At 27.3% G+C, this 13513-nt stretch overlaps 2 protein-coding genes across 2 annotated transcripts in view; both read left to right on the forward strand.

The window, feature by feature from the left end:
- The window catches only part of LOC132926656 (putative fatty acyl-CoA reductase CG5065), a 39060-nt gene extending 35750 nt beyond the window's left edge, over window positions 1-3310 (forward strand). Inside the window, exon 9 of the mRNA XM_060991029.1 lies at window positions 2411-3310. Within this exon, the coding sequence (XP_060847012.1) occupies window positions 2411-2564 (154 nt within the window). The 3' untranslated portion in view covers window positions 2565-3310. The remainder of the gene's footprint in view (window positions 1-2410) is intronic.
- Window positions 3311-5157: 1847 nt separating this feature from the next.
- LOC132927756 (Kruppel-like factor 3) lies at window positions 5158-12703 on the forward strand. Its single transcript, XM_060992346.1, has 3 exons — window positions 5158-5271; window positions 9947-10225; window positions 11919-12703. Exons 1-3 carry the CDS (start codon window positions 5257-5259, stop codon window positions 12243-12245), a joined length of 621 nt encoding a protein of 206 aa, XP_060848329.1. The 5' UTR covers window positions 5158-5256; the 3' UTR covers window positions 12246-12703.
- Window positions 12704-13513: the final 810 nt, after the last annotated feature.

Here is a 13513-nt window from a genome sequence, read left to right on the forward strand (position 1 = left end):
ACCATTCGCCAAAAGCTGTAAAAATAAGAAAATTATTCAAAACGAAATGTTCTCATGAAAACCAAGTATTTGAATTTTCGTCTAAATTAATTTAATAACAAATTATTATTTGAATTCTTTACGAACCTTAATGATGTTAACAATTAAAAAATGTGTTACAGTGTACATGCCATACACACGCCATAATAATGTTTGTAAACATTATACATAACTTCCGTTGCGGTTGAAAATAAAATTATAAATTAACCATCAGCGTGACTATTATACGCAATAAAAACATTCATTCTTCCTTATACGCTGTGGTTAGTTCTGTCATAAGAGTTATACCTTGTACACTTATACAGTCGGTTATTATCAAATAGCGTTGATCGTTAAACTTAGATAATGTCTTATAACGATTTTAAAAACGTTATTTTTTGTTCGATGTGATTATAGACCAGTGATTTTCTTATTGGGTGCCGCTGCGTACTGATATGCCTCGAGCACAATGTCGGTGTGCAACGATATTTTAAAATGTTTCGAAAAATTAAATAATAAACAACAGATAATAATAACGGATAACAAAATAATAATTGTTTTCTAAATATATTTTTTATCTTTTGAGATTTAATTTTCGGTTATTCTCGATAAGTATTAATATACTGTTCTAAATTAATAAATTATATTTCCATGTATAAATATTTTATATTATTTTTTAAACAATATCATCAACATTTTATTTTATTTTCAATAATACAGGGCCTAATTAATAATTTTTAAAATCTGTTACGAATATAACGAAAATAAAATTGTTATAAAGGTGTAATATAATCTTATAGTTGAACAATTTAATCAATATATGAAATGGAAAAGGGAGGAAAACATAATTAAATATAAAGCATATTTTAATAATTTATATTAGAACACTCTTAATGAAATTGGGTTGTAATAAATAATAATGGTTTTTTTTTATTTCTGGGATATATTAACCTACTTACATTGAAAAAGACAGATATAATAATAGGAATCAAGGGCGCCCGCGTGGGGGTGCCAGGGGGCAATGACCTCTGATATTTATGTTATAATAATAATTTTTTTATCATTTGTAAAACAATAAAAAATTGCATGTGCTGTATTATCAGAAAATATACGTGTATTGTACGTATTATATAGTGATAAGCGCCATGTGAATATATTGTATAAGATTCTGTGGTTTAAACATCTGGTAAAATCAAACGATAACAATAATATGCAGCAGAAACGGAGGTATAGGTTTATAAAATTGTATTTATATTTATTTTTATTTGAAGACTATAATTATCTCAATTCTTTATAAAATTAGTTAATTAGTATAATAATATTAATAAAAAATAAATAACTCATGAGTTATAACATTTATTTTTAGGGCTATTGCAGTCTTATACAATACATATTATAATTATGTATACGTATATTGCCCCCCCTCTCTCGATAAAAATTTCTGCGGGCCCCCTTCATAAGAATCACCGAATTAAAATAATATGCCTAAGAATTTATTTGACAAACCTCATTTATATTTATGTTAGAAAAGTTGTAAAAATAAATACGATATCTCTTATTATAATTTTTTTTTTAAAGATAAGTACTTACTATCTGCACGTTAGTTATATTAAATAACAATGTTATTGTTGTACAATAAAAAATAAATCGAAAGATAAACTATATAATAAAATGAGGTAGGTACCTATCCAGAAAACTTTACGAGCTCAGTATGATCAAATATATTTGGTGTTTTTTTCTCAATAGATAATTAACCGATTTATCCTTGAAATAAGTCTCATAAAATATTTGACTCTAGAGATTGGCTAGATATGGCGGTGTGTAAATATTTGAAGTAATATTCATAAGAATGGAAAATGGCATCCCTCTACCCATAAACATTAGACATAACGCGCACAATTTTTAGCAAAGTTTTTATTATTTGTTTAATGGGTACACACATCAAACATTCTGTTGTTGGTAAGTTTGCCTAACCAGTAAAAGCTTTTTTTGTTCGGGAGGTGCAAATAATTGTAAAACAAATCGATATTTGTAAAACTGATTGTTGCAACATCGTTAACCGTAGTACTTAGCTGCTGTTAATATACACGTATATATATATATATCAGTTTTATTATCGACCACGAGTGCAGTTGACCTCAACCAGTGTATCTCTGGAAGAATATTTTTTATGGATTATTGTACGACAACACCAAATGAAAAAAAAAATATAATGCAACAGACTCGTATAATACCTATATAAAAACTGAAATAATGTTCCATTTCTGCGGTAAAACCGTAAAATTCCTATAATTTTTTTTTACGTTCAATCCGCGCGACCGCCTACGCTGTTATAGATACCTACCTACCTACGCTATAACAATAATAATAAAAATATATTTCATATTTTCAGGTTATATTGGCTGAATTTGGCCACACAACTGTTGTTCGGATTTTTCCTCTTGTGGGTGTTTGTACGTGCGTTCGACTCTTTCAAGTTTTTGCTGGACTCGACTACGAGTTCGTTCACAAACGTACCGATCATCGGATCGTTAATACCGAAATGATGCATCTACTCCGAACAACCATAATAATATTATTATTACTATAATATCACTTAATCGCAATACTGTTATTGCGTGTAGATTGCACGCATAGTAATTCACACATAATTATTATATTATATATTCTGTATAGATTGTTATTGTACACAACTTTTTTTTATTACTGTGGAATGGACGATCATATTATTATATTATATTTTATAGATTTTATATTATGTTATAATAATTAAAATTATACGCGTATTGTGTGGCCGATACGACAAATCATAGTTTACTTTTTTAGTATTTTGATTTTCTTCATGTGGTTTCTTTTTTTATTTTAGTTTAAGTAAATATTATTGAATACTCATATTATATATTTTTTTTTATATATCACTAAAATGTAATCGCACTGCAGTTTGAATGCAATTCACAATATGTTTCATGGGATTTGAATAATTATTTTACTTATTAGTATTAAATATAACAAAAATATATATAAAAAAAAAAGAATAATTAGTTTTTATTCAAATTGTTTTTGTGTACCTAACTATATGTCCTATACTGACCAAAAATACTATACAGAATATAAATGTTACTGATGTATCGGTGTATGTTATAACTTATGAGCACAAATTGTATACAGACGGGTTAGGTATTTAAGTTTTTTGTAACTCAAGCTAAATGGAGCTGTAAAAAAATGATTGTGAGTATACAAAATTATGCGAGAATATCAAATCTTTCAAACAACAATTTTTTCTTAATTTTAATTCCGGCGTATTTCTATTATTAATATTATTTCGATTAATTTAATGTCATATTGCACATAGAATACGAAGACAACCATCAAACATAATAGGTTTCGCTTGTTTTTTATTTGTAGAATCGTATTGTTCCATAGTCGACTTACTGTCGAACAAAAAACAATTCCATCACCGTGGTTCGTTAAATAACATTGAAACTCATCGTTACGCATGATTTAACACTGTCACATAATACATTTTATTATGAAAGATGAGTCGATTTTTTTTCTCGTTGTTTGTACAACATAGTAGTTATATATAATATTTTATACGATTTATTGTGTGCAATATTCTAGAATCGCATCTCACAAGTGGTATTTGTTTTTAGTACTGTACAAAGCTTTCTAATTATATTGGACTTGGAATGTTTTTAAAAGGATACATATTGTATTATAATAAAGAACATTTTTTTTTTTTTTTTTGATACGTTAATTGTTTAGAATTATGTTTATAATACTCGTTATAATGAATACGCTACGTGGCAGTATAATTAAATGATGAATGCCACTCACAGGTTCCACTCTCTCCAATGTATCAAGGAATGCAAAAAAACAACTGCAAATAGCCACTCATAATCACCAAGCAGTGTCGTTTTCAAAATAGATACTTTTAGATTTAAAATTAATAATTATTATTGAATATTACGGAATTTTAATTATTGACCATTTTACTCTTAAATAAAAATAAAAATTAATAAGTACATACAATTCTAAAAGTTTCTAATTTTTTTTCCAACTAAAAATTATTTTAGAGAAAAATTAGAATTTTAAATAAATATATTATATATCTAACTTAACAGAATTGTAACTCAATTATTGTTAATTATATCATCAAAAATTACTAAAACCATCAACATTTTATAATTTATGTTAGGTGTTTATCAATTAAAAAAAAAAAAAATCTGTAAAATATGAATAGTATCTATAGGATGTAAATGTTCACCTTTCCATCGCGTAAATGACGGCCCCTCCAAAAGAATTTTTCTTTTAAAATTTCGACGAATGTAAATTTCTTAGAGTGTAATTATAGGTAGGATGATGTGTAATAAATAATATTTCATTTTATTATAATATATAAAATTGTGGTGATAAAATTTTAAGTAGAAGGAAAAAACAGTTGAACGATTAAAAAATAATAAGATCTATTCATCTTATCAACACAAACGGATAACTGCAGAACAGTAGTAGGTATGTAATAAATAATAATATATAATCACATTTTTAAGAATTAATCGGAATAAATATTCCAATATTTATAAAAAGTGTTTCGTAAATGTATTTGAATATTGTTTTGAATACGGAATTCGATGAATGTATCAAATTCCATCTTAGCGTTTTAAATATTAAATTTGCTTAACATCTAATTTTAGAATAACACAATTTAATCTAAAAAATTGAAATTTATTTAAAACATTACTTATTATCTCGTTTATGTCTAGAATTATTTATACCATTAAACCCAAAATGGGGTCGTCTGTTTTAAAAAAAAAAACTCAGACATTACTCAGATATTTATTCTAAAAATGACTTTCTTTTTATTCTTTTAACGTCAACAGCATTGCGATGAAAAAATGACAACTTTTATTTACAGATTTTGTACTTTTAGACACATGTGAAAATGAACGTGCAGGGTTTTAGAGTATAGATAAGGACGCTGATATTGTCTACATGTGTAGCGGGTAGCGGGTAAGCTGCGTACGATCTACTTTTATCTAAACAGTACTAATTTCAGACATGGTACGCACAACTCCCATGGGAAATGTGTGTATGTTTTTATTTTATTTTCTAATAGTTGAGTTGATAATTAAAAAAAAAAAACTCTGTCACCAGTAACCGAATCATCCGAATTGTGTCATCATCACTGTGGAGTGTCGACAACCGGCAACTGCGTTGCTCCGTCACGAGATCTCAAAAATGGTACTAATGGACGTAAGTACGATGATAATTTAATATTATATAGTATATATACAAATAATTATGGTGTTGAATTAGGGTGGAATCAACATATATATTTCTAATGTGGCAGAACATTTCTAAAAATACAGAGGAAATCACTTTTCTGTATAGACGATTTCGAGTGTACACCTCGTTGTCACCGTAGTAGACGTAAAATCGATTTGAATTCCATCATTCATGGTACATTAAAAACCATTCTGAGTGAAAACTGTATGCATATATTTTTATTCATATTTTCCAAATTTTTATTAATAATTTATTTCTTTTTTAGTAGTATATACGAAATGTTAAACTATTTTCAGCTAAAGACATCGATAACAATAATTTAAAATTATATTTTATTCGTATCGATTTATTGACTTATTGGTCAGATTGATGGAATAAAAACAAATGTTATGATTAATCTAAATAAATTTAAAATTTCATTGCCTAAGGAAAAGCAAAATATTATGTTATGTTATAATGAAAAGTTTCAAGTCCCAACTATTAATATTATTTTAAAACAACAAATTAACTAAAAAAGTATTTTGAATATATAATTATTTATTTACATTTGAACTTCAAGTGTCTACAAAAAATATTCTGCAAATATTATATATAAATATGTATTTTTGTTATTTTTATTATCAAAGTTCATCTAAGTTTTTCTATTTTCTCTCGGTCAAAAAACTTTAAAACATAAAATTAGAATAGTTTAACAAACTGACTTAATTTAGAATCGTTTTTTGTATGCAAAGATTTATCATTAAATTCAAATATATTCTACATCGCAGTGACTTACTCAATAATTAGATACAATCAACACTTATTGTAAAGTAGAACATTTACCTATTTTTCCATTTTTTCACAACATAAATTTGTTATTCCAAACTTAAATTTTCTATTAAACATAAATAATCTTATAAAATTAAAAATTATCAGTGTTGGTACATTTTATACAGCATTAAAATCAAAAAAAAATATTAATGAATTATTATAAGAACGTTAAACTATTATTTAATAATTAGCAATCGATATATTTAACTTTAAAATATATGGTACAAGCAAAAGTATATACGTGTAAGTGACACAAACGCATTTATATATTTTTATTATTATTACAAAGCTCTAATTATTGAGCATTTTATTTCGTATAGAATATTTTCACAAATTAAAAAAAAATTTCTTATATTTTAATACTAATATCTTGCTAGTTGTTCCTAAAAAATTAAATCTCAGTCAGTGGTGTTAGCTTATATAGAATTTTCAACACAACAAAAATAAAATAATCCACATATTTTCAAATAATAATTCTACTAATCCATCTAATAGTAGGAGTTATTAAATTTACAATAAATAAAGCATAAAATAATTAACTTATACTTTTTTTTTTAGATTTTGAATGAACAATGATGTTTTTTTTTCCGTAAATAGTTTTTTTGGTAGTTGTAGTGGTCTAAAGTTTCTAGGCGTGAGGAAAAATTGCTGAAAATCTAGTAAAAATAGTAAAATTTGTCAAAAACAACTTTTTCACTAAATCGATTTTAGTCATGTAGTCATAACTCCAAAAGTAATGTTGCTAAAAAAATATCGATATTTTTACCATATATCGTGTGTTATTAAACTCGTTGCGACTTATTAACGTAGCTTATCTAAACCAAAAATTACAGCTTTCTAAATATAAAATATAATATAACATACTTATAGGTTATAATTTATAAAGTAACGAATGACAAAGATTCTCAATAGATAATCGTAATCGTTTATCAAAGTTTTTGACATAGTGATAATATTTACGTTTTATAATTAATATTGATCTATTTTTATACAGTTGACGGTTATATGTATTATGTATATACTAAAAATGTATTTATTGTTTTGCATACATAGTATTGTTTCTTTCCAAATAATAATGTAATATATTATATTATTAAGTTGAAAAGTTTCATAGCTGAAATATTTCCTTTATATATTTCAAAAATAGGTTTTAAAAACACTGTGTAAAATACTTAATTCACGATAATATTATCAAATATAGGCGTAGAAGTTTTATCGTATGATATTATAATTTGTATCTACATACAAAATACAAATTTAGCGTTCCTAAGATATTTGAATATTCAAAATATTATGTTATTAGGATTCACTGTTATTATATTTTTTAATTTTAGATGAATTTGTTGTGAGCCCAAGTCGTTTTTTAATGCATCGATTTCACACAGTTATTCTGTTATTACTCGTGGAAACATATTATATAAATATAATTATTGTTTACAATCATAGAAAATATACATTTATCTATTACAGTTCCAAAAATGTATATCGTTATATATGTTTCTTTAACTTTCTAGGCTTCTCAATAATAACACAAATAATATTTAGTAATGAAGGTTGAGTTATTTATTTAAAATACTAAATTATAATAATTTATTATTAATTATTTGCCATACAAATTATTTTAATTATGAAAAATAAATTCTTTAATCAGTAAACTTTTTTTTATACAAATGATAATTGTCACAAAACTTCGAATATAAACCACATGTGTTGTTTATAGGTATACTTCACAATTATTATTAATATTTTACTGTATATATGATTCATAACCAGCGTTTGGCTGTTCACTGTTATTATTTTGCATTATTCTTAAACATCAACAACTTTAATCCTTTTTACAGCTGTCGCAAAATATGTAAAACTGATGTGTTTGCGGTAGGTAGGTAATAAATCGTATTAAAATTCCACTCCAACGGTAATATTAGGATTTATTTTAAAGGATGGGTAATACGTAACACCAGTATTGGTGTTGATAACCATAATATTTAATCAAAGCTACTTTTGTTCTTTTAATGGATTTATTTTGTTTTATTTATATTGATCGATCATATTTTTCTTTTTGTATCGATGACAGAGAAGAATATTCATGCACACTAATATACTATTGTTATATGCCAGTGTAATATACACAATATATTATTATGCAACACAAATATAATAACTGTCTGAACGGATGCAAAACCAATAAAGATTGTTAACTGTAATGATATCTACATCATTGCGCCACACAGCTTCATGTTTTGATATCATCATAATACTATTAAATATGTTATTACTAAAAAACCACTTAGCAAATATCTGAACCCATGTACCCTGATATTATTCAAAATGTACAAAACCATTAATAAATAATAACTATACATATATATACATGTAAAAATGCCATTATATTACAAAAACATATTTTGATGTATTTATACAAAATAAACAACAACAATTTAATTTGGAACAACAAGGTATCAAAGATCAATACTATAAGTAGAGCCCCCTTTTTAATATTCAAGCCAGTCTGCTTACTTTAGCCATTTTCATACGCACCGTCTCAATTCACCACACTCATAAATAACCGCTTATTAAATTAACTCTGTTCTATTTCAAATCTTATAATATCTTGTTGTGAATTATTAAAGAGTTTTCTATTCAAAACTTAAGATTATATTTGCAATTATTTCAAGAAAATTAACATTATTAATATTCTCTTCACAAATTCTACAACTGTTCAAAAACATCAACAAGGTAAGAAATTATATTAATATATATTTACACAAATTACAAAGGTAAAATCCTCATCAACGACAAGTCAATTGAGACATGCAGACTCAGGTGCATCACCAATCATTATATCCTTCGTTTATAAATCTGTACTCACGATCCCAATCAATCGTAATAATTATATGCTTTAATCTATAATAAGAGATAGGATAAAGAAAGTCGACGTTCAGAATCCCTTTAATTATTATTCATTAAAATAGCTAACTATACCAGCTCAGTTAATATATTATTATAAGGTGAAGTTTTATCAATAAGCAACGTACGGGCTTATTTTTAATTCATCACATAACGTTGTAATATTATGTTAAACAAATGGAAAATTTAAAACAACTTTCGTGTAAAATATTAGTGATCATAATAATATTAAACATTTCATAATATTAATTTGGCGTCTTAACCGTTGATATGTACAAAGGTAGAATGTAACTAATTAAATAACTCAAGTTAAATTAACATATAGTAAACACAATATCATTATTCATTAAGTCAATAGGTGAATGGTTAACAAATAATAAATTTGACTCGATAAGCGTAAACTTTAAACAAAGATTAACATAGGTAACTGAGTTTAAAAAAAGTCAACCTATTTTCGAACGCGGATAAAAAAACTCGAGTATTTTATGCCTATCTTTGTATACTTATATGATATTATTTTACTTAGAAACTTAAAATAAACACATTTATTATTATTATTATTATTATTATTACTATTAATTATTATATTATTTTTATTTAAAACCATATAGATAAAAAGTATAGGTACAATAATCATTGTATAAAACCAAAAATATTAAAAATATTTTTTATTTTAACCTGATTTATTCTTTTTAAGTCACCTAAAAATTCCAAGTTATTTTAATAGACAATAAAACTAGTTACGTTTTTAGGTTGAAAAAAACAATTAACTTACCTTGTATTCTCCAACTTTTAATCTATTTAATTCCTCACATTTGGACATGTATACCTATTAATATATTACATGTCGTTATAGTTGTTATGGCCGTACTCGTCATGGTTAAATATAAAAATTTAATTAATTAACATTTTTGTTTTTCCGAAGTTCTACATCAACGACCCCAGCAAAACGTTTTGGGATGACCCCAAGATGTACGTAGACGACCCGGGTTTGGACACGTTGATGTCGCTGACTGCCGACGAGCTGTTGCCGTGCAATGGCCAAGATGGCGTGACCGTGGACAGTGACGATAGCAGCAAAAGACAAAATGTGACGGAATCCCAAAAACCAAAACAGCAGGACAAATCGAACGAAGTTAAACAGGTGTTGGAGTGCACTTATCCAAATTGTGACAAGACGTACTTGAAACCATCCCACCTCAAGGTGAATTTCAACGGCTTGTATTTATACAGCTATGTTTGATAGGTGCATCGAGAAATACAATTTTTAAAACACATATCTACAGTTAAACACAACTGAAACGTTGACGTAGTAAATTAACGTAGGTCATCTTATTTATAAAAAATATAAATATATACGTGTCCGATATTGATGTGGTTATTAATAGACGAAACGAAGGGGATACTTTCCATGATTAATATATGAAATAACCTTATTTATTGTTCCAATACATTTTATTAAATTTATAAATATTTAAATAATTTTTATAAAAATACGAATAAATTTAACACGTATTTTCAAAAATAATAAATTTACTTAATTATTCCACGATTAGTAAAAATGTTAATTTGATATTTGCATACTAATATATTTATCATAACTACTAAACTACAATAGTTTATACAATAATAATAAAAATCGGATTTCAATAATAGATGAATCGGTATTTAAGTCGGTAATAGAGTTCTAATAAAGCCTAACCGTCATATTTGATTTGTATAAATGTATACTATTGTGACACATTCTCTTATTTAAAAGATTGACAAAATTGAGTATAAACATATATATATATTATAATATATTATTTAATTCAGTTGAGTTAATTATTTAAACTTTTTAATTTTAACTGAGTGCTAAACCTAAGTCATTTCATATATGAATACACGATATTTTATCATTGTTGTACTACCAGTGTCTGATATTTTTTTGTTCTCGTTAGAAATAGTATTCCGGAAATCCAACGAAGTACGTTTAACCTAATAATTTTAAGTTGATATCAATTATGGTCACCGCCCACGGAAACGCGGTCATTCATACGTATAACGTGGAAAATATCAGATTTAAGGAGTCATTAAAATATTATGTTTAATAGTAAAAACTTTGCAATATTTTTGTTCCACTGATCATAATTTTAATTACCTCGTATGTTATAAAATGTTGTACTACGGCGTGCTGTATAGGCAATATAGGTACTTCAATGCGCCGAGGAACAATATTTTCAAATATTTAATGGACATTTAATAAAATGTTGTTATTTAATAAATTATATATTTTATTGTTTTTTGTACATTTTTGTTATAGAGCTAAATATTAAAACAATTTCGTGCACGTGACTTTATATTTTATACTGTAAGCTGCTACTAGACTGGGCAAGATAACAATATTATTTTACTATTATTTGAGTATTTTTTTAACCGAGTCGAGTTAAAAACAGTCGATAGAAAACGATCATAGTATAAAATAATAAATAACATCGAACACGAGGCAAATACAGCAAAAATCAGTAATCACTTACTTGTGGTAGATGTTTATGTAACATCATATCGTATTATAATACGACGAAAATGTTTTAATATCCGCCTTTTCGATTATAAATTGCGCCTATTATAATTTATTTTTATAAGCACGTTTATTTATTTTCCCTCGTTTATGACTGGCGTTGATAAGTTTAGACATGTTAAACTTGATTTACCAACATATTTTTTAAAAGATAGGAAAACTCAAATCATCTCCGTTGCCGCAATTTAATATATATATATATATTTTTGATATACAACAAGCTGGTGTTTTCGGCCAACACTGCTTATTATTTATAATAAACGGGCGGTCCTCATATTTCGGCGACGATAATGTCATTACTATTATTATTACAGCTGCTTAATTTTCTCGTCCACAGGTGCACATGCGCAGACATTCGGGCGAGAAGCCGTACGGATGCATGTGGCCCGGCTGCTCTTGGCGTTTCTCCCGGTCCGACGAGCTGTCCCGACACTGTCGGTCGCATTCGGGCATCAAGCCGTACGGTTGCGACGTGTGCGACAAGCGGTTTTCGCGGTCCGACCACCTGACCAAGCACGCGCGCGTCCACCACAAGCGGATGGCAGCGGCGGCCGCTCGGTTGCAGTGGCCGCAGCAACAGTGCCAGCAGCGAATCGGCGTGAAACTGACCGCACCCACTACGGTCGCGGCCTCCGCTTCGTCGGTCATCAGACGTCAGTCATGAAATGACCGCCGTCTCGTGTAGTGGCGCCGCGCGCCGGCGTGCGCCCGAAACGAACGCTGCGGCGTTTCACCAAACGTCATCGATGCAGATTCCCTAAAATATACACATGCGGGCCGATTTGTCGGACATAATTCCTTATTCCCCTCCTCTCATCGACAACGGATTTATTAAAATTCTAATTTTTGGAATTTTTAAGTACATTTAAAAATTATATTTTCGAATGCTCACAATATTGTATGTAAAGAACGTTCCGTGCGGCGATTCAAAATTATGTTTTTAAAATTAGAACTTTTTTTTCTTAAATTGTAAAAAATTATAATCATTCATTATATGTATAAATTTTTCTGCTTCACATTGCGAACACAATAATATCATAATACAGCATTATTGCAACGTATTTATTGTATATGAATCATCGTGATCAGTGAATTATACGAAAAATACACACCATCTCGATACACGTGTATTGAATATTTTGAACTGCATAAGTAAGCACATTCAATTTACATTTATAAGATTTTTTGAAATGCTTATCAAGGTATTTTCATCTCGAAATACGTACAATATATGCATCTGATTCTGATACAAACTAAGAACCAGAATGTTTTTTTAATAAAAAACAATTCTAGCCGTATGACTTTTATGAAAGTCTGAATTCCTTGTACGTTTTAATACGACTGCCGATTATAGTAAATATGAAAATTATAATTCACATAGTCGATTACAAAGAAACAAACTGAAGCATATATATTATTTGGTATATTACCTATTAGCTGTTAAAATACAAGTGAAAACACATTTCTCTAACGCTAATCAAAAAGAAAGTTTAGGTACGAAATGCACATGGTGCTAAGACTATTTTTCGTGGAACGGAATGATTATACATAATATATCAAGTTCTATAAATAATTTATTGATTTTTTTATTTTAAATTATAATGTCCACAATATGGCACAAAGAATATCTTATAATCAATATGTAAATAAAAAACTGATTTAGGTACTAACAAAAAATTATATTTTATCAAGTTAACATTTTAATATTTAATATTTGTGTGTTTTATTAACAGTAGTTTAGTACCTATAATGGCGCAGACAAGGGCATTTTTCTACTATAGGTTTTTAAGGGCTGGTCGAATATTTTGTACAAGCCAATTTTAGTACAGTTGAAATGGTTGTCAAGAGCTACTAAACTTGTAAATTATTGTCATTTTTAGGACTATCCCATCGTAGCAAAGATTACTATAAAATCAACAAATTAAACAGCTG

Source organism: Rhopalosiphum padi, chromosome 3 (genome assembly GCF_020882245.1).
Source record: "Rhopalosiphum padi isolate XX-2018 chromosome 3, ASM2088224v1, whole genome shotgun sequence".
Classification (NCBI taxonomy): Eukaryota; Metazoa; Arthropoda; class Insecta; order Hemiptera; family Aphididae; genus Rhopalosiphum; species Rhopalosiphum padi.

Bases quoted from the DNA above. Each gene is read 5' to 3' on its own strand.
- LOC132927756 (XM_060992346.1), top strand. The intron at 10,226-11,918 runs GTGAATTTCAAC...TCTCGTCCACAG, and splicing joins TGAAACCATCCCACCTCAAG to GTGCACATGCGCAGACATTC.